Raw genomic sequence first — 23258 nt, forward strand, 5'->3', positions numbered from 1 at the left:
GAAAACTTAGCAGTACTCGTTCAACAGCATGTATGAGGTTTCCTCCATTGTTCCCTTTACAGTTTTGGAATATATCTGTCTTACATGAGTTTTTCTTGCCAAGAATGCTGTGGAAACCTGGCATCAGAGACTTAAATGCATACAGGGAAACATGTCTGCGATGTCATTAAAACACTATACACAACAGTACGGGAGCAAAATCAAGTGAATGAAATCAAACAGAGAATGTCAGCTGCTTGTCCTCCTTCTCCTAAAAAATGAGCTTCGATTCGGAGGCAGCAACAATTTCAAACATTTGATCACAAACATGAATATGATAAACTAGACTATGTCAGAGCGATAACCCTCAGTTTTGAAAATGTGAAAGTTTGATTTTTCTCATTATGCTGTATGTGTTGTTTACATGTTGAAGGTGTCAGTGTGTACTTTTCATTTTCTGAAGGTGCACAGTTTGGTGTTAGGTTGCAATTGAGTTTACTGGTATCTGGAACACACGGGTGTTTATACACAATTCCGCCAAAGTGCATTTCAGTGATAGGAGTCTCAGTAACTTGCATTTCAGTGATAGGAGTCTCAGTAACTTGCTGTTTATATATATATGGATTCAGTTTATATGCTTGAAATTCTGAAATATCGAATTTCAGAATCTCGAGCCCATAAAGTGGAAATCCTAAAAGATCGAAAACCCAGAAGCGCGAAATTCAAAATCCCGCATTTCGGAGATGTTGAATTAGCGGTTCTGGTGTTGCAATGTGTTCATGGATTCAGGTAAGTGTTTATGTTTTACGGGTTTTGTGTAGGGGCTGTAGTTTGTGTTAGTGTGTTTTGTTACTGTGATGTGTGTATGCAAGGGGAATGTAGCTTGTGTGGTGGTGTTTTGTGTGTTTGTGTATGTAGTGCGACCTTGGAGTTAGTAGATTTAAGTAGAGGGGTGTGGGGGATGCAGGGGTGCTTGCCCCCTGCTTGTATGTAGGACAGGGTTGTGTGTGTGGGGAGGAAGGTGTGTGTGTATGTGTGTGGTGTGTGTTTAGTATAGAAGTCGCGATTTTGAATTTTGCGTGTCTGGGTTTTCGATCTTTTAGGATTTCCACTTTATGGGCTCGAGATTCTGAAATTCAATATTTCAGAATTTCGAGCATGTAAAGTGAATCCATATATATATATATATATATATATATATATATATACACACACACACACACACACACACACACACACACACACACACACACACACACACACACACACACTATAATATATAGGAGTTGTGGTATTGTATGAGGAAGTCAGGAGTGTCAGAGAAGTATGTAAGAGTGGTACAGGATATGTACTAGGGTAGTGTGACAGCGGTGAGGTCTGCGGTGGGAGTGACGGATGCGTTTAAGGTGGAGGTGAGGTTACATCAAGGATCAGCTCTGAGCCCTTTCTTATTTACAATGGTGATGGACAGGTTGACAGACGAGATCAGACAGAAGTCCCCATGGACTATGATGTTTGCAGATGACATTGTGATCTGTAGTGAGAGTAGAGAACAGGTGGAGGAGACCTTGGAGAGATGGAGATATGCTCTAGAGAGAAGAGGAATGAAGGTCAGCAGGACTAAGACAGAATATGTGTGTGAATGAGAGGGAGGATAGAGGAATGGTGAGGATGCAAGGAGTAGAGGTGGCGAAGGTGGATGAGTTTAAATACTTGGGGTCAATAGTTCAGAGTAACGGTGAGTGTGGAAGAGAGGTGAAGAAGAGAGTTCAGGCAGGATGGAGTGGGTGGAGAAGAGTGTCAGGAGTGATTTGTGACAGACGAGTACCTGTAAGAGTGAAAGGGAAGTTCTACAAGAGGGTAGTGAGACCAGCTTTGTTATATGGGTTGGAGACAGTGGCACTGACAAAAAGGCAGGAGTTTGAGCTGGATGTGGCAGAGTTAAAGATGTTAAGATTTGCACTGGGTGTGAAGAGGGTGGACAAGATTAGGAATAAGTATATTAGAGGGTCAGCCCAGGTTGGAAGATTTGGAGACAAAGCCAGAGAGGCAAGATTACGTTGGTTTGGACATGTGCTGAGAAGGGATGCAGAGTATATTGGGGAAAAAGATGCTAAGGATGAAGCTACCAGGTAACAGGAAAAGAGGAAGGCCTAAGATAAGGTTTATGGATGTGGTGAGAGAGGACATGCAGGTGGTTAGTGTGACAGAGCAAGAAGCAGAGGACAGGAAGAAATGGAAACAGGTGATCCGCTGTGGCGACCCCTAATGGGAACAGCCGAAAGAAGATGATGATTGATATATATATATATATATATATATATATATATATATATATAAATATGTAAAAGACGTCTCTCTGTTATGGTCAGTCTGCTTTTAATATTACTCTGTATTGTAATTTAACTCAACCAGTTGTACACTTTTGTGTTTTTACTGTAAGGTGCTTAAGTTTTTAAGCATGTAAATAAAGATCAGAGATCAAAAGTTCTTACAGCAGTATAATCTTTGATGGTGGTCCCTTCGTTGGTTCCCTTTGTGCAATGACTGTCTCTTCTGGTAGTAGGAAATGATTGAGGTGCCTCACCTATGGCAGTGAGTGAGAGAGACAGCAAGAGATAGCAACATATCTTCTGCTTGATTTGTTTTGTGAAACAAATGACCTATCCTTATCCTCACTTTTGTTAGATGTCCTCTGCTTTTTGATCTCTTCTGCAGGATTCCTTTTTTTTTCTTTTCACTGTCTGCTTTCCCAGATCTTTCTATGTAATGATGTACAGCTTTATATTTTTTTCTGTACCTTGCCTCTCCTTAATTGGCAAACTCAGCTATAGTTTTCTTTCCTGCTACAGTTCTGTTTCTTTTAACAATTGAGCACTTGAACATTCAACCTCCTTTGTCTGGTGACCTTTATAAACATTTAACAAACTTTACAATCCATTTGTATGTCCAACTCCAAAACAAAGTATGCACTGCGGGTCTATATTAGAAGAACGAAGACGCATTCTTTCGAATGCGTCTTGGTCGAATTTAAAAGGCTGAAAATGCAAAATGTCGAAGCGGCTGTTAAGCAAATTTTTTCCCTGGGAAAGCATTTGCTTGGCCACTTCGGTAATTTGCCATTTTCGGCACTGTAGTGCGGTCTCGGCGTTGGTATATTTAAGTAGGAGGTGGGGGGGGGGTGAAGCCCCCCACTTAATGCAATGTTTGAAATTGATTTTTATTGGAACAGCGATTAATCGCTGTTCTGACACTTCAACATTGTAAGCTTTAGCTTACATAGGGTCGATCAATCACCGTTCACTTTTTTAAGCATTCAGTGATTTAATATAGACCCTGCGCTGCCTAGGGAATTGTATATCGCTTACAGGAGGTCAGCATCTCTATCCATTTTCTATATAACAAAGTTTCTTTAAGGTTACATGAGATATTTCTTACATTGCGGCACTCAGACTCACTATTTTGCTGACTTCTCTCTAAGTTTCTCATGATCTCAATAAATGTTCACTATATTTTAATGAAATGTCCACTCTAGAGAAATGTGGTAACTGTGACATATAACGTGAATAATATACATCCCTGTTAAAGCAATTCTTTAAAAATTAAAAATATGAACACACATAATGGGATACAAAATCAACACTGGCATCAACCCCATTTTTACCCATTTTTTGTACATGGGCCAGGGGATAGGAAACCTAGATTAATAGTTTACAAGAATTATTTTTTAGATGAGGTCTTGAAGAAGTTGAACTTTGCACTAACATACCCCACATTCAGTTCTTATGAGAGCTGTAGGATTTCATTACCTGAATACGACTCACTTCTGCAGTAATAATCCATACTTTCAAGATGCCAGTCACCGAAACAGCTACAACTGTATCCTCTGAAATAAAGTAATCAACAATGATTAATGTCTAAATTAAAAAAAAATCTAACTAATGTATGTAAATGTTGCTTATAACCTGTTTATGTCCCATGACTATGCACTCGTACCAAAAGGGAAATGGTCAACAGAAAAGTGACTATTACCATCTACACTCCTGTCTTCCTTTTTTTCCAATCATTTTAGTACAAATGCTAAATGTCTGTAAACTCGGCTACTGAATATTTTGCCAGTCTACATCAGTTAAATTTCCACCAATTATTCATCAAACACCAATTATCTTCTTCTTCCATCAAACACCAATTATGATAATCATTATTTAACATACAATTATAATAATCACTGCAGCACTAATTCTTTATAAAATAATGTTACCAATACAGAGAAAACATATCTCAAAAAACTAAAATGCATACATTTCTATAAAGCTATAAAGGATCCGGAAACAAGCACAACCATCAACTAGCAGACAGAGATGAAACCTATGCAAGATTGTAGATTATGTCTCAAAGTGATGACCTCACAGTAAGGAGGAACTACAGTCGACAGAATATAGCACAGGTAAGTGAGTTGTGTAAGGTATTCTCCTTAAAAATGCATCTTCAAGAACAGGTCATTTTGCAGTAAATCATAGTATATGAATTTACTTAAAATAATAAAGCTGTGATAGAACCAGCCATTTCTACTGTGACTGTTTTAATCTCCTGAGGAGGCCATCCCTGGTCTCACAATAATGTAGGTTAATATATTCTGAGATTCTTTAATTCTTTGAGGCAAGATACTTTAGAACAGCTGGTCTCTCTGTATACATGTATACACACACACACACACACTAATATTCGGACACATTTTCAGATGAACACATACACGTACATAATGGCCTGACTATATCCATAAGGACTTAAAAACTAAAAAGTCATAGGCATTCATAAGCTATACAGCTGAATTAGTGTATCTCCTTAAGGGGTCATTTACATACATTCCACAGGCCTCCATTACAGGAGGCTTAAGGCATCATACAGTGAAAATTCTAGCTTGGCTGGGGTTTTTCTTGCAGTCTTTACTGAATGGTTTGTCTGTGTGCCCTTTCTACCATTTAGTTTGTATGTCAGTTGAGATATTTTGCAGGCACCTTAATGTTTACGGACACCAGGCTTGTTTTGTGTTTCTAAAGTATAGCCAAACAATTCACTTATGCTGTATTCGTGAGGTCATTTAAAAGGCCAAACATACATATCCACAACTAGTGGAGTTTGGCTTTATTGGCCTTAATGTACCCATAAAATCTTAAAAAGTAAAAAATGATGGGCATTCATAAGCCATGAAGCTGAAACACTATTTCGTTATGGGTCCATTTTCACATATCCTATAGGCCTGCCTCTGTTATAGGAGGTTTAAGGTATCACACAGTGAAACTGCATGGCTGGGTATTTCTTGCAGATTTTACTGAATGGTTTGTCTGTGTGACCTTTTAATCTTTTGTTTTTATGCATGTGTATATATATATATATATATATATATATATATATATATATATACATACATATATATACACACACACACACACACACACACACACATATACATAAACAAATACACACACACTATATACAGGGATGTGTATTCCTGTGTATGTATAAATTTGTGTGTGTATACATTCAAATACACACACACACACATATTTGCTGGAAACATTTTTTAACTGAGCCACTAAGTTCCATTTGGTTACTGCTGCTGGATTATGTAGTTTTAACACACCAATTCTGTTTTAGTAAGCAGTTACACACTTTTTCAGTCAATTCTATTTTCTAAATTAATGATTTTGTGTTCAAATATTTTATTTAGGAACTTTCATTTATATATTTGTTTAAGTATTTGCTGCTGCTACTACTACATTACAAACTCGCACATTTGTGATGCATTTTTATGGGATTTCCATTGCCATGAATTGTTTGTTTTCACCAATTTGCATCATGATTTTTTATTCGTTGCTGAACTTGAACATTTTATTCTTAATTATACAACTGATTCTGTTTCCTTTCACCTCACAACAGTGAAAAAGCAGGGGGGCAAACAGGTCTGTTGTGGGTGGCAGTTGCCTTTAATGAAATCTGGGTATTATTTTAGATACCACTGCTGCTGCTCTTTTAGGTTCATAGGTAGTTACTAGGCAACCCAGCCACTGGGGATGCACAAGCCAGTGCATTTCTTTGTGCTGGTCCCAAGCCTGGATAAATGGGGAGGGTTGCGTCTGGAAGGGCATCCGGCATAAAATTTTGCCAAATCATACATGCAGACAACAGTACAGATATACATACCGGCTCGGGTTAACAACGACCACCACCAGTACTGTTGGACAACAGGGTGCTGGCGGAAATTAGGCTACTGTTGGCCGAAGGAGGAGAAGAGGGGGAAGGCATGCCCGAAGGCAGGTAAAGGCTAGGACTGTGATAGTGAGGGCCGGAACTTTGAATGTTGGCAGTATGACTGGTATAGGGAGAGAGCTAGCTGATATGATGACTGAAGGAAGGTTGGTATATTGTGTGTGCAAGAGATCAGATGGAAGGGGAGCAAGGCTAGGTGTATCGGAGGCGGTTTCAAATTGTTTTATCATGGGGTGGATGGGAGGAGAAATGGCATAGGCATTATCCTGAAGGAACAGTATGCTAAGAGTGTTTTGGAGGTGAAAAGAGTGTCAGATAGAGTGATGTTTATGAAGCTGGAAATTGATGGTGTAATGATGAATGTTGTTAGTGCATATGCTCCACAAGTTGGGTGTATGATGGATGAGAAAGAAAAATTTTGGAGCGAGTTGGATGAAGTGGTGATGACTGTACCCAAGGGTGAGAGACTGGTAATTGGAGCAGAATTCAATGGGCATGTTGGTGAAGGGAACAGAGGGGATGAGGAAGTGATGGGTAGGTATGGTGTTAAGCAAAGGAATGCAGAAGGTCAGATGGTAGTGGATTTTGCAAAAAGGATTGACATGGCTGTGCTGAATACGTATTTTAACAAGAGGGAGGAGCATAGGGTGGCATACAAGAGTGGAAGAAGATGCACACAGGTGGATTATATCTTATGTAGAAGGGCCAGTCTGAAGGAGACTGGAGACTGTAAAGTGGTGGCAGGGAAAAGTGTAGTTAGGCAGCATAGGATGGTGGTTTGTAGGATGACATTGGTGATCAAGAAGAGGAGGATGAGTGTGAGGGCAGCACCAAGGATCAAATGGTGGAAACTGAAAAGGGGTAATTGTGAGGTGATGTTCAGGGAAGGGTTAAGACAGGCACTGGGTGGCAGTGAAGAGTAACCGAATAGCTGGGTAACTACAGCAAAGCTAGTAAGAGAGATGGCTAGACAGGTGCTTGGTGTGACATCTGGAAAGAGAAAGGAGGAAAAGGAGACCTGGTGGTGGAATGAGGAAGTACAGGAGAGTATACAGAGAAAGAGGTTGGCGAAGAAGAAGTGGGACTGTCAGAGAGATGAAGAAAGTAGACAAGAGTATAAGGAGATGAGGTGCATGGCAAAGAGAGAGTGAAGGCTAAGGATAAGGCATATGAAGAGTTGTATAAAAGGTTGGACACTAAGGAGGGAAAAAAGGGCCTGTACCGATTGGCTAGACAGAGGGACCGAGCTAGTGAAGATGTGCAGCAGGTAAGGGTGATAAAGGATAATGAGGGAAACGTACTCACAAGCAAGGAGAGTGTGTTGAGCAGATGGAAAGAGTACTTTGAGGGGCTGAAATGAAGAGAATGAGAGGGAGAGAAGGTTGGATGATATCCGGATAGTGAATCATGAAGTGTAGTGGATTAGCAAGGAGGAAGTAAGGATAGCTATGAAGAGGATGAAGAACAGAAAGGCTGTTGGTCCAGATGACATACCTGTGGAAGCATGGAGGTGTTTAGGTGAAATGGCAGTGGAGTTTTTAACTAGATTGTTTAATGAAATCTTGGAAAGTGAGAGGATGCCTGAGGAATGGAGAAAAAGTGTTCTGGTACCGATTTTTAAGAATAAGGGTGATGTGCAGAGCTGTAGTAACTACAGAGGGATTACATTGATCAGTCACAGCATGAAGTTAAGGGAAAGAGTAGTGGAAGCTAGGTTAAGAAGGGAGGTGATGATTAGTGATCAGCAGTATGGTTTCATGCCAGGAAAGAGTACTACAGATGCGATATTTGCTCTGAGAGTGTTGATGGAGAAGTACAGAGAAGGTCAGAAGGAATTGCATTGTGTCTTTGTGGATTTAGAGAAAGCATATGACAGGGTGCCTAGAGATTAGTTGTGGTATTGTATGAGGAAGTTGGGAGTGTCAGAGAAGTATGTAAGAGTGGTACAGGATATGTACGAGGGTAGTGTGACAGTGGTGAGGTCTGCGGTGGGAATGACGAATGCGTTTAAGGTGGAGGTGGGATTACATCAAGGATCAGCTCTGAGCCCTTTCTTATTTACAATGGTGATGGACAGGTTGACAGACGAGATCAGACAGGAGTCCCCGTGGACTATGATGTTTGCAGATGACATTGTGATCTGTAGTGAAAACAGGGAACAGGTGGAGGAGACCCTGGAGAGGTAGAGAGAATAGAGGAATGGTGAGGATGCAGAGAGTAGAGGTGGCGAAGTTGGATTAGTTTAAATACTTGGGATCAACAGTTCAGAGTAATGGTGAGTGTGGAAGAGAGGTGAAGAAGAGAGTACAGGCAGGATGGAGTGGGTGGAGAAGAGTGTCAGGAGTGATTTGTGACAGACGAGTACCTGTAAGAGTGAAAGGGAAGGTCTACAAGAGGGTAGTGAGACCAGCTATATTATATGGGTTGGAGACAGTGGCATTGATAAAAAGGCAGAAGTCAGAGCTTGACGTGGCAGAGTTGAAGATGTTACAATTTGCACTAGGTGTGACGAGGATGGACAAGATTAGGAATAAGTATATTAGAGGGTCAGCCCAGATTGGAAGGTTTGGAGACAAAGCCAGAGAGGCAAGATTATGTTGGTATGGACATGTGCTGAGGAGGGATGCAGAGTATATTGGGAAAAAGATGCTAAGGATGAAGCTGCCAGGTAACAGGAAAACAGGAAGGCCTAAGATAAGGTTTATGGATGTGGTGAGAGAGGACATGCAGGTGGTGGTTGGTGTGACAGAGCAAGATGCAGAGGACAGGAAGAAATGGAAACAGTTGATCTGCTGTGGCAACCCCTAACGGGAGCAGCCGAAAGAAGAAGAAGAGGTAGTTACTAGGCATGCAGCCCAAGAGACCACTAAGCAGCCTAGTCCATATTTCCAACTGTTACACAGCATTGTCTGGTTAAACAACTTGCTCAAGATCACACAGTAAACAAATAAAGTTGCAACAATTCAAACCCCCTACCATTGGCACAAGAAGCAGTTCATTAACAAGTCAGTGCTTTTTAGTGCTCTGCACCAACGATATTATTTGATTTCAACTCTGTGCACCACTTGAGGTTCTTCTTAGTTTTGTACATGCTCATCTTTTGGATCTGTGTATACTTATGTATATAAGGTTTCAGTTTAGGGTGTTGAGCTGTTGAGCAACCATTTGATCAGCACTGTCAGGGCAACACCTGTTTTGTCAACCGTTGGAATGTCGCAAGACAGGTACTTCCCCTGTGCAGGATCCTTGGTAGAGCTTGCCCTAGAATTTAGGTACTTCAAAATTTGATAAGCAGCTTTAATACAGCCACTGTTGACAATCTGTTTGCTGATGTGTGCATATATACACATACATGCATGTATTTACACACATGCATGTGCCTTTAATATAACCACTGAGTTATCTATACCACACTGTTTTAACTTGTTACACACTCTCACCATCCTACATCCCCTTTAACATAGTGAGATTCTGAGACAATCAGGATCATAGATACCAGCTGCCTCCACATCCCCTAGACATTAAATAAACTATCTCAAAGTTCACATCACTTTACAGAAAACGGAATATATGTGTTTCCCCTTTCTACCAGTATGTTGGACCTCAGAGGTAGCATAATTAGAGAGTGATACACAGGAATGCAGACTGGCCCTTACACAAAAAAATCTCAATGTATTCATTTTATTGTCTGAGGCAGAAGGATCTATATGGTTGAAAAAAGTGGACACTGGTCATTTTCCCTCTGCGATAGGAAATAAGTCTCATATAAAATGGTACATATGCCAGGCAAAAGTATAACTGACATTCTAGTTATGCGCATAGCAGTATAATGACCACACTAAGAATGCACTACTAATAAGAAATGCAAGCATGAACAGAACAGGAAGGGAGGAAATACTATGTTTTCAATGACATACTGTTATGGCAAGCATCTCACACAACCACATTACATTACCTCAGGGAGGATCACTGAAGCGGGAGATCATAACATCTTGGAAGTGTCCCCAGCAGTTAAACATAACCCCTGGGAGGTGGATAATTAAAAGACTCTCCTGTAGTAATGCTTTGCCAAACAATGTCCGACCACTAGATCAGACTTCCAGCTTGCAGTGTTTAATGAATATATGGACAGCAGCCCAAGACGCTGGGTCCAATATATCCCCAAGTGAAAACATTTCTGAATTATAATCCAGACATTTCTGCAGTACTTAGAAAATTAAACTGAGCAGGCCTTTGCAACATATTTCTGACTCTATCATAAGAAAGGATCCTCCAGTCCTTTCTTAATGGAAACAAAACTTTGATAATCATTCATTCTCAAATCACTCACTTAAACCAACTCAGAACCAGAACCAATGCATTCAGGGTAATGAACTAATCTTAAATAAGGGCTAAACCACAGTAGAAACCATACCAACATTCACACATACATACAACATGCACTTCTGTGGGTAATTTAGAGAATCATCATTCACCTACAGCACATTATTCAATTACGGATGTGGAAGGAAGGCACAGCACTAGATGACAACCCATGCAGACAAAAGGATGACATGCAAGTACCACTCAAAATGTAGGTTTTCTAAAAAAACAACTTCTTTTCATAAAGTATTTTCAATGCTGTGTAGTGGTGCTGCGGTAGCGCTGTCGCCTCACAGCAAGACGTTGTCACGATCGATTCTCAGCTAGAGCGTCTTCTGTGTGGAGGCATGCGTGAATGGGTGTGCCTTCGTTGAAGGTTGTGAGTCAGGGCTGGTAACTTGGCACGTCAAAATCCACTACCAAACATTAGCGGACCGGAGTTCCGCTGTGGCGACCCCTAACATAAGCCAAAAGACACAACAACAACAACATTTTCAATGCTTGTAAACACCCGAGACATTTAACAATGTCTTCCAGCATTCTTATTGGGTAAAATAGTGGTAGCTGAACTGAGCATCTTAAATGTGTGTAAACACACCATGTGTGTAACAAATGTTCTCCGCACTCTGACAGGGTAAGATACAGGCAATTTAAGTGACAGGTTCAAGCAGAGAGCTGATACAACTTTTGCCAACAAAAGAAATCACTTTTGTAAAATTTTTTCACTGTGAAACAATGCCTATGGGGAGTGCAAGTTAAAGCCTGCAACTTGGAGATGCTTCCCTGGATGTGACTGCTACCAAGAAGAGATACTTCCATGAGAGATACTTTAAGTCTATGAATCTGCTGATTCAAGTGGGATAAAAATTATCTTTTTCATAACAAATATTAATTCTCACAGTGGCATAATTTTTCTTTTAAGGTCTTAAAAGGAGAACTCCACAGATAAACTTCAAACTGATAGATAAACAATTAGTTGAAGGAATGTAATAATAAGGGCTAATACAGTAAAAGATATGCACTGGAACTGCACAGCAGACATATTAGCTTCACACAGATGGCAGAAATAGTCCAAATGTCTTAGAACCGAGGAGTTAAAAGGGTTGCTATTATACCAAAAAAAAGCTTTTAATATATGCATGTTTGCCTGTCAAGCTTATGACCTGCCAGTCCTACAAGAAAAGTACAGTTTTGTACCTACCATAAATGTAGATGTCCGAACTGGATAACATCTGCAGTCATAACAACTGGGTTGTCCTGTCGTCAGGCAGCCCTTCAGTCGGCCGGATTCCAAAGTCCGGGTCCGGCTTCGGCTGATGTCGCACTTCACCCGACGTCATCTCTGTTGGTCTTCGGGTATAAAGGCATCAGCCGACGCCATTTTCCTCAGTGTTTCTTGCCCCAGATGCCAGTAGCCCTCTTGAAGGCTAAAATTTGGATAAATGCCAATGTTTCCAAAAAGATAGAGGTAAACACAAAAATAAGCATGTATGTACATATATACAAACAAATACACCATAAAAGACTCCCCACCAGCTAGCTATTAGGAGGGTAAACACCCTAGGAGTACCACAGAGGGGAGGAGGGAGGGTAATCCTGACTGCAGATGCTATCCAGTTCGGACATCTACATTTATGGTAGGTACAAAACTGTACTATGTCCTTCATGGATGCATCTGCAGTCATAACAACTGGGTAGAATACCATAGCCAACTAGGGAGGAGGAAAAACTAGATTATGGTGTGTTTAGGATCCCTTGCAGTACAGCAGTGGCAAACCCTGCTCGGGATCTGGAATATAGAGGCAAATTATAATGCTTGGCAAATGTATGCACGGAGGTCCAAGTAGCCGCCTCAATAATGTCTTTGGTTGCCACTCCTCGTAAGAAGGCTGTGGTAGTGGCTGTGCCCTTGTAGAATGAGGTCTTATGTTCTGTGGAATTGGTTTTCCATGGAAGGAGTAACAGAATCGTATGCAATTTCCTATCCATTTGGAGATTGTCTGTTTGGAAATAGCTTTTCCTTCCCTTCCTGTTGCATAGGCTACAAAAAGCTGGTCAGTTTTTCTGCTACTTTTGTTCTGTCCAAGTAGTAGCGTAGCTGTCTATGTACATCCAAGGTATGCAGTATTCTTTCCCTCTGTTTTGTGGGTTGGGAAAGAAGGTAGGTAGGTGGATTGCCTGGTTTAAAGACACTCTGGATACCACCTTAGGCATAAATGTAGGATTAGTCCTCATGGACACTCTATCTTGGTGGAAGATTAGGAAGGGTTGTACTGCCATTAGGGCCTGAAGTTCAGAAACCCTCCTGGCTGAGGTTATTGCCAGTAGGAAGGCCGTTTTCCACGATAGATGCTGTAGGTCTGCTGTTGCTGCTGGTTCAAAGGGTGATAGTGTCAACTTTTCTAGCACAAAGTTCAAGTCCCAAGCTGGCAATGGTGGTTTCCTTGGAGATTTTACATTCTTGATTCCTCTGAGGAACTGCCTGAGTAAAGGGTGTGAAAAAACAGGTGGATCAAAGCTGTATTCTGCTGATATAGCTGATGCATGTATCTTGATGGAGGAGTAGGACAGGCCTGAATGTAGAAGTTCTGCCAGATACTCCAGAATGTTAGGCATATCTATGTTTGACACATCTTTTCCTCTTTCAGTACTCCAAATGACAAACCTTTTCCATTTTCCTGCATAGTTCCTTCTTGTTGAAGGTCTGCGGGCTTCAAGAATAATGTCTTTAACTCTTTGGGAAAGTTCTGGATTAGCTGCTGCTATGTGATGTTCCATGCAGTCAGTTGCAACGCTTTTAGGTTTGGATGCATGATGCTGTAGTTGTTCTGAGTTAACATCAAAGGCATCAGGGTATTGGCCACATATTGTTCGAGACATGCTCCTCAGCAGTGGGTACCAGTGTTGTCTTGGCCAGTTTGGAGCTATCAGGATTATCCTTGGACGTTCTTCCTTGATTTTTAGTAATACCTTGTGTATCAAGGGAAGAGGTGGGAATGCATATGCTGTTAGGCCTTTCCAGCTGAAGGAGAGCGAATCCACTTTCCATGCTAGTGGGTGGAATGTCCTTGTGCAGAATTTTTTGAGCTGGTGATTGAGAGGGGAAGCGAATAGATCTATCTGAGGCATTTCCCATTTCTTTGAAATGGTCTTGAAGATGTCCGGGTGTAGCATCCATTCGTGGGCATCCGATGTGGTTCTGCTTAATATGTCTGCTAGAGTATTTTCTTTTCCCGGTACAAATATTGCCTGTAACTGGATGTTGTAGCTGAGTGCCAGGTTCCACAGCTCCAAAGTCATTCTGCATAGGGGGTATGAATGAGTGCCTCCCTGCTTGTTGATGTACCACATGACTGTGGTGTTGTCTGTCCTTATCATCAACTGGCCCTCTTTGAGAAATGGTCTGAACTTTTGGATTGCCAGTTTTACTGCCAGCATTTCTTTTAGGTTGATGTGCAGGTGAAGTTGATCCCGCGTCCACAATCCTTGCACGCATTTGTCCAGCATGTGGGCCCCCCATCCTAGGTCTGAAGCGTCTGTTGTGATGGTCTGGCTTGCTTGACATCTGCGAAAGGGTAGCCCTGGGTTTGACTGGCATGCTTGAGCCCACCATAGGAACTCCTGTTTTAAGCATGGAATTAGTGGAATTTCTGTTTCTAGGCTGTGTCTGTGTTGGGACCATAAGTTCTTTAGGTACCACTGTAGTTTTCTCATATGTAGTCTGGCAAGTGGGACCAAGATTATGCATGATGCCATGAAGCCCAAGGCCTGCAGTACTTTTCTTGCTGTTAACTTGTTCTGTTTTGTTAGTGCCAAGAAGTAAAGAGGGAGTTCTTTTTGTTTTTCTGCAGTTAGGAATGCCATTTGTTTTACTGTGTCTAATTCCGCGCCCAAGAATGTCCTTGTTTGGGATGGTATCAGCCTTGATTTTTGTAAATTGACTGTGTATCCCAGTGCTTGTAGCAAGTAAATGACCCTTTGTAAATCTGTTGTCAGCTTGCTTTTGTTGTCCCCTTGTAGCAGGCAGTCGTCCAGGTATGGGTAAATTTGAATTCCCTGTAGTCTGCAGTGGGCGATTACTGATGCCAGGCATTTTGTGAATACTCTGGGCGCAGTAGATAAGCCAAAAGGCAATGCTGAGAATTGATAATGCTCTGATCCTGCAAGAAATCTGAGGTATCTTCTGCAGATTGGTCGAATGGGGACGTGCAGGTATGCCTCCTTGAGATCTAGAGTTACCAGCCAACACTCCTTGCCCAGCATGGGAAGAAGTTGCTGTAGGGTCAGCATTTTGAATTTTGGGACAATGATGTATGTATTTAAGGTGGACAGGTCGAGAATAGGTCTCCAACTTTTTTCCTTTCTTGGAACTAGGAATAGTCTGGAGTAGAATCCCTTTCCTTGTTCTGTTGTTGGCACTCTTTCCACAGCTCTCATGTTTGCTAACTGCATTATCTGTTGTAGAGCCTCTGTTTTTTGATTTGGAGGTAGATTTGGCATTCCTCTTTTGACTGGTAAAGTGTGGTGGAACCGGTAACCTTGATCTATGGTTTGTAAAATCCACTTGTCTTTTGTGATATAGTGCCAGTTCTTTGAAAATAAGGTTAATTTGCCGCCTAATGGAGCTGCTATTTGTTCCCTGGTAGGTGGATTTAGAGTTAAGTCACTGTGGTTGTGTTGTTGTAGTGGCAGTGGTTGTGTCTGTGCCTCTGTTGTTACCTTGCCACTGTCGTCCTCTGTAGGCACCTCCTCTGGATTGGTTTCTGCCTCTGGAACGTCTATTCCTGCCCCTTTGGGATCTTGTGGAGTCAGGAAAGGACCAATTTTGGCAGGCCAGTTCCTGCTATACCTTGGGGGTTCAACCTGCAAGAAATCTTTAACCGTTTGAACAGATTTTGCCTTTTCTTCCATTTTCTTCATTACCTGCTGGGCAGGTGTACCAAACAAGCTGGTCTTATCCATAGGAGCATCTAATAACTTAGCTTTAACATGATCCGGTAAAGCTTGTTCCTTTAGCCATGCATGCCTTCTTATCACTGTGCCAGTCAAGGCTGATCTAAATGAAGCCTCCAGTGCATCATAGCCACATTTTAAGGAATGGTTACTAACCTGTTGTATGTTATTTACCATTTCTAATACATATTTCTTATCAATAGATTCATCAGAGGATAGCTTTTTTGTTAACTGATCAAGCATAAACTCTTGGCATTGTATCATGTGAAACTGACAGTTTAAAGCTCTAGCTGAGAGAGTAGCTGAGGTGTAGACCTTTTTGCCCCATCTGTCTAATGACCTGGCTTCCCTTTCAGAAGGAATAGGGTTTTAGCTGTGGTCGCGCTACTGCCCTGGGACCCTGGGATATAGTTTCGGGTCTGCAAGTGGGGCCTTGTAAAGGTGGTGATGAGTGTCTGGTACCCTGTAAAATCTGTCTGGTTTGGCAGGGGCTGGAGGTAAAGAATCTGGTGCAGAGCAGACATCATTGAAGGCATCATCCACCACAGAGAGAACAGGAGGTATAGCTAAGGGCCTGTGCTGTGGAAGGTGCAGAAAGGTCCTAAGTCTTTTCTGGAGTCTGAGAAATCCTGCTGCTGCCATTGGAACTGCTCTCGCATGGCATGTAAGGTTTCCCCAAAGGAGAATTCTTCTGGTGGGGAAGCAGCTGGAATGGATTCTTCAGCATCTGAGTCTTCAAAATTGGAGAAAGGAGCCTCTGGCTGGTCTGTTATGTCTGATTCATCGGCAGAATCATCAGAGGACACAGGCTCGGGGGGCTCTGCCCTAGGTCTCTTCTCTGGGGGCTGAGAGGCCCTGTCTGGGTGAGATTGAGATCCCCTAATTAATGAAATTAAATCTTCTGCCAGAGTAAGCATTTGTGAACTAGAAGAGGGCCTGGTTGTAGGGGGTTTAACAGGCACTGTTTTAGTAGTTTTGGCTGCTTTAGCCCTGGCAAAGGCCTTAATGGAAATGGCTGCTGGAGGCCTAGCAGCACCACATGCTGGGGTAGAGACATCCAAGGGAATGGTGTCTGATAAGTCAGTGACAACCACCGTAGTGGATAAAATTTCTGAGGCCGATTCAAGAGAAGTAGCAGGGGCCTCAGTGGTAGTGATAGATTCAGCTGTACTTTGATCAGTTTTCTCGGTTTCGGCCGAAACCGAGACACTCGCGGTTTGCTTAACCATGGTTTCGGCCGAAACCGCGGACCGCGAGTGTCGGTCTTTATCTTTGCGTTTTTTAGCAGTTTGGGTAGTCGGAAGATCCGACGGCATAATATACGCAAAATCAGAACCGAAAAACTGTTCAGCAAACTCCGACCGACGCCTAAGCGTTCGTCGGTTGAATGAAGCACAGGCCGAACAGGCTGCTACGTCGTGGGCTGGGCCTAAACAAGGCAGACAATAAGAGTGGAAATCTTTATGAGGCATTTGTTTCCCACAGGTTAAACAATTATTAACTTTTTCTGACATCGGCTGAGGCAAGAAAGAGTCCCCAACGGGGTACTTAGCTTTAGAAGTCTTCGAAGTAGTATTCGGTAGAAGTAATCTCTGGATCCGACCGACCGGCACTTGCGAACAGCTTCTGCTTCGGGCGCCACGCGGCAAGAAAGACTGAGGAAAATGGCGTCGGCTGATGCCTTTATACCCGAAGACCAACAGAGATGACGTCGGGTGAAGTGCGACATCAGCCGAAGCCGGACCCGGACTTTGGAATCCGGCCGACTGAAGGGCTGCCTGACGACAGGACAACCCAGTTGTTATGACTGCAGATGCATCCATGAAGGACATCTTTAGTGGCATATATGCTTATGTTCCACTACTGAATGCATTACTTCCTTGATATGGTCCTCGGTTTCTTTCAGGAGTTTTATTACCCTTGGTAAGAATGTTTTAAAGTTAGGAATCAGTACCTTACTGTCTAAGCCGAAAGACTGGCTAACTTCAGCTTGGGAGCATTGCTACTCTGTAAACAAAGTTTTGACCACAGGTAGCTGAAAAGGTCAATAGGCACAGAGTTGCATTTGCAAAGAAAATCATGGCTGCCTTGGCCAAGTTGGGGCTATTATCAATTCTGCTTTGTCTACTTCTATTTTCAAAATTACTCTCCAAATTAATGAAACTGGAGGGAAGGCATTAATTAATTCCTGACCCTAAAAAAATAAGAAGATATTAAAGACATTCAGCTTCCAAGTGTTTGGATGATGAGTTAGGAAAGAGAACCTTGAACTTGCACATTCAAATGCCCAGCAAACAAGCTCAAATTTGACATGCCCTAAAGATTCAGTAACTGATAAAAGTATGAAGTACTCTGCTATCACTTGTAAGTTTATTAAGGGAATTCCCCCCATATATTTTGTTTGCATGGAAGAAAGACTGCCATCAGGAATAAAGTTATGATGGACTGCCAGTTATGGGGTAACCCCATTTTACAGCAAAGCTGGAAAGACCTTATGCTTCCCTGCTTGCTGATGTTCTACACCACAGCAGTTTTACCCATGCTAATATCTGTGTATGGGGGCAGGGGCTGCAAATTGCTGCCAAATAACTCCAAGTATCATGCAGACTGCTTGCATGCTCTCTTTTGTGGTTAATGTCAAGTGATCTTTCCTGTGGAGATTAGTAACCTGAACTGAAGTTTCTGAATCATGTTCTTCACACAGTTAAGTGCATCTTCTGCAAGATACTGATGGGGGGACAGAGGAAAAACAGTGGTGCTTAATGATAAGATCTGTTATCAAAGTAACTCCCATCTCTATCTTCACAGATTTCAGGATCAGAATTAAAGCTTACTGATCCCAGATACCAGATATTCTGTAATACTCAGTGATGTGTTCCCTTGCAAACTTCCACATGAGGTGCTGTTAAAATACATTATATGTGTACATCAGAGCCCTAAGGTACTATTTTGTTAACTTGTGGTGGTGGACCGATTTCCACCATGACAGTTGTTATCTCCTTTACCTTGCCCTGAGAAAGCCATACCTTCAATTCTGCATCACATCATTTCACAGCATTTGACTTATTTTAATTTTTGTTTTACTTAAAGGATTAGCACCCTGTCTTTTCCACACACAGACTTTTAAACAGAATCATATCAGACAATATCTTATGAATGGAAACACTACTGAAGCTCATCTGCTGTTTTCCCCTTTATATATAAGCTCATGTATGCAGGCTCAATGTAACAGGTGCTTGTGCATATATACAGCTGAATTTGGATGTCTACTTAGGTCTCTGTTGCTTGGTAAGTATAAACGATGCAAACTTCTGTGCAGAGAAAAAAATCTGTTTAATAATGGAGATGTAATCTTAAATATTTTATATGTTAAGTGTACCGCAAATAGCCATATTTAATGGATTTTGCAGAACTTGTTTCTGAATATGATAATGCTTACAGATTTTGATTTACTTGAGATACTACAATGATTAATGACTTAATTTGTCAACTTCACTGATCTCGTCAGAGAGTATATCAAGCAAAGTGACAACATGACTGTTAATGTTACTGCAACACAGGTTACTTTTGTGTGTGTTGAAGAAAAATTTACTAAAGTTATGATTAAAAAAGTGTACATAAAGTATAAAAGGAAACAGTAATATCAAATACATGTTTCTGGATTTTCTTGTTTGGGGGCAATGTATCATTTCATGTAGTTCTATTCAGTATGTGTTACAGCACAGAAGTACTCTTCGGTACTGTTGGTCATGAATTTTTGAAGTATATGTAATCGTTTCTCATGCTTCCATACATTGTCTAGCTGACCCCCAGTGGGATACTTTCTCTGAGGTCATTTCTTGCCCAGCATGTGTCACATGAAGCACTTCAGGCGGTAATACTGGTTGTTTGCTCAGCAGGCTTCTAAATATTCAATGTCACACTTCAGCAGCATTTTGTGTGCATGGAACTCCAAGTAACATTTTAAAAAACACTCCAAAAATGATGGTGGGGATATAGCAGCTGCCAGTCCTTGTGCAACTCAAAAATGTCTTTCTTACTTTTTCAGTTGCCTGAGATACAATTTTCATCAAACCATTTTAATAGTCTTTTTGTGCTCACTCGACATCAAGGTTTTATGTCAGTGAAGACTTCTGGAATTCCCACAGTTGGAAGAGAGGGCAGGTTTAACTTAAAACAGGAAAAATAAAAGTGATGTACTCTCCATAATGATACATCCATGTTGCCCATTTTCATTCTTCCTCAACTGATGGGTCTGGGATCTGACTCAGCCACTTTTACTAGATTCACAAATCCAGCTCTCAAGCTCCTTCCTTTATCTCTAATGCATCAGCATTCTGGTATAACTCAGACTGAGTTTACTACACCCACTCTAACATATACATGACACTATATAATTATGTAAAGAGAAAATATAGGCACGGATCCCAAACATGAAACAGGTGGGATCCCAAAGGGACATCTCAAGTTCCACTAGGAAGAAAAGCAAGAGGGTTGGGAGTTGAGGAAGAACGAAAATGGACAACATAGATGCATCATTACAGTGAGTACATAACTTCTGTATCTGATGTCATTTTCATTCATTCTCAAATGATGGGACACGAGTCCATAGCTAGATGAACCTTGGGTGGTCCTCATGGAAGGATATTGCAAAGTACAGCAGAACCAAATGTTGCCCTATTTCTGGAAAGTATGTCTAACTTGTAATGAGCAATAAAGGTATGAGTATTACACCAAGTGGCAGCTGCACAAATATTATATATAGGCACACTTGACCAAAAAGCTGAAGAAGTGGCTACAGACCTCGTGGAATGTGATTTGGGGGACTTAGGTAAAGATAAACCTCTTTCTTTATAAACAAAGGATATACAATCAGTCAACCATTTACCAGGGTCACTTTAGAAACTGCTTTACCTAATTTGTTCTTCGAAGACATTAATAATTGGTTAGTCTTCCTAAAATTTAGGGATCTGCACAGATAAAATCTAAGCTGCTGATGTATGTCCAAAAGAAGCGGCATATATTCCCTTTTGAGAATTTTGGAAAGAACACCGGTAAATGGATGACCTGATTTATGTTGGATTTGGAAGCCATCATACGTTAAAAAAAAAAAAAAAAAAAAAAAAAAAGATGGGTTCATACATAATGACATCCTATCCTTATGGAAGGTCAAGTGTGGAGATCAAGCTTGGAGTTCAGATACTCATCTAGCAGAAGTGATAGCAACCAGAAAAATATTTTCCAGAACAAAAAATTAAGGTGAGTCTTAGCCAAAAGCTCAGAAGGAGGTACGGTAAGAGCCTGTAACAGAACAGTCAAATTCCATGGGGGGAATAGGATATTTAACTGGATACCTAAGTAAAAAAGTATCCTTAAGGAAGGCCTTGCTCAATTTCAAAAAAGCCAAAGAGGAATAATTTTCATCTGAATGAAAATTAGAAATGGCCACTAACTGAACTTTAATAGCAGAATAACTTGCCCCATTGTTAAAAATTGAAGCCAGACAATTAAGAACTGCTGAGTCTAGGGTGGAAAAGGGGTTCAGGTCTCTCTGAAGAGCCGAAACTGAAAATCTTTTCCATTTACTTTTGTAAATTTTCCTAGTAGAAAGCTTCTAAGAGGATAAAAGAATATGCTGGACTGGGGAGGAAAGCCTGGACTGTCCAGCCATCACTGGAACTGGAGAAACCATGTGGTCAGCTTGAGGCCATTGATGCCTGGGTGTTTCATCCCTACTGGGTGAAACAGAAGATCTGGACGTGGGTCCACAGGAAGGGGGCCCAAACTTGAGGAGGTCAAAAAAGGCACAATGAATATGACTGTGCTCTTCAACCAAAATGGTTTCTGTAAAAATCTCGGGATAAGTAGCACATAGGGTAAGCATAGAGAAGGCCAGTCATGGACTAAAGCATCCCTCTGTGACTTCCCCTGTGGAGGGCGGCCAGGGTGAAGAACCTGCTGCATTTGTTGTTGAGGGGAAAAGCAAAAAGACTGCAACATGGCTGGCCCCACTGACAGAAGATCCTTTCCGCCACTCTTTGATTGACAGACTACTCAAGAGACATCAAAATGAACCTGTTTTCCCTGGTATGTGAGTTGGCATAAGAAAACGACCAGAAGACATCACCTACTGCCACACTCTCATAGCCTCTCGACACAATAGATAAGATCTGGTTCCCCCCATTTGTCGTTGTACCAGACTATCACCATGTTCTGTTTGTATCAGAATTATCCATGAGGGAGAACATCTTGAAAAGCCTGCAAAGCTAGAAGGACTGCTCTCATTTCCAGGATATAGATGTGCAAATTGGTCTCATTCAGGGACCACACACCCTGGACTGTCCTTCCCAAGAAATGACCACCCCACCCAATCTGGGAAGCAACCATGGTAATTGCAGTTGTGGTTACTGGCTGTGGGAGAACAAAGAGATGGCCTTAATAAATGTTTTCTGAAAGAATCCACCATCATCCCTCTCCACAAGGGAGGCCCATCTAAAGATCTCTATAATTATCGGCCCATTGCCATTCTCTCACCCCTAGCCAAAATCTTAGAGAAATGTATCCATAAGCAGCTCCTAGATGACCTCACTACAAATAACCTCTTACCTAATTCACAGCTTCCGCCCAAAACACAGTACCTCCACAGCCCTCATAAGTTTCACTAACTACATCAACCTCCTCAAAAACAATGGACAACTAGTCTCTACTATATTCCTTGATACGTCCAAAGCTTTTGATATGGTATCCCACCAACTACTACTAAACACTCTAGCCTCCTTCAACCTCAACTCTACAGCTCTCAGCTGGTTCTTTAGCTACCTTACTAATTGATAACAGGCAACTAAATGGGATAATAAACTCTCCACACTACTCCCAGTCTCCACTGGGGTTCCTCACTGTTCCATCCTTGGCCCTCTCCATTTTATTATATTCACAAATAGTCTAAACACTGCCACTAAATTTGCTTCTATCATTCAATATGCTGACGATGCTACTCTTATTTGCTCTGCTCCCACACCCCAAGAACTCCAAGATAAACTGCAAAAGTAATTACTCGATATTGAAAATCACCTAAATGAACTTCAGCTCATCATAAACCCAAGCAAAACAAAATTAATGATCTTCTCCAACAGGAAATCCAAAGCAAAACCACCTCCTCTTTCCATTTACTCCACTAATGGCACTATAACAGAACCAGTTAACCAAACAAAACTACTTGGTGTCACAATAGACAACAACCTAACATTCAACAAACACATATCACTCACGATTAAGAAAGTTTACATCAACCTTGGTGCTCTATATAGGGCCAAACCTTACCTTACTCAAAATGCCAGACTAGCCACAGCCAGATCCCACCTCCTATCTACTCTACTCTACTGTTCTCAACTTTTCACTAACCTCTGCATGTCTGATTTATATCTACTTGATTCCTGCTACAATAAAATAGCAAAATTGCTGCTAATATACCCAATAGGACCCATCACTGCCTTGTTCTGCAAAAACTACACTGGCTTGAATTTCCCAATCTGTTATTACTTAATCAGCTCACCACTGCCCACTCCATTATCCACAAACCTGAAAACTGCCCTGCACTCTCCAACCTAGTGCAACTAAATACCAACCCCAGGATCCTTGGACCACCTGGTAATCTTATACTTAAGGTAACTAAGTCACATAATTACTGTGGTGAC

The 23258-nt window shown here is 41.5% G+C and overlaps 1 protein-coding gene across 2 annotated transcripts in view; it reads right to left on the reverse strand.

Moving 5' to 3' along the window:
* Positions 1–23258, reverse strand: part of WDR7 (WD repeat domain 7) — a 3592087-nt gene that overhangs the window by 3343399 nt on the left and 225430 nt on the right. For both annotated transcript variants that reach the window (XM_044074906.1, XM_044074897.1), the window contains exon 5: positions 3789–3865. In XM_044074906.1, the coding sequence (XP_043930841.1) occupies positions 3789–3865 (77 nt within the window). The remainder of the gene's footprint in view (positions 1–3788; positions 3866–23258) is intronic.

The sequence above is a fragment of the Protopterus annectens genome, chromosome 1.part1, assembly GCF_019279795.1.
Source record: "Protopterus annectens isolate FY-2018-M chromosome 1.part1, PAN1.0, whole genome shotgun sequence".
NCBI classification, from domain to species: domain Eukaryota; kingdom Metazoa; phylum Chordata; order Ceratodontiformes; family Protopteridae; genus Protopterus; species Protopterus annectens.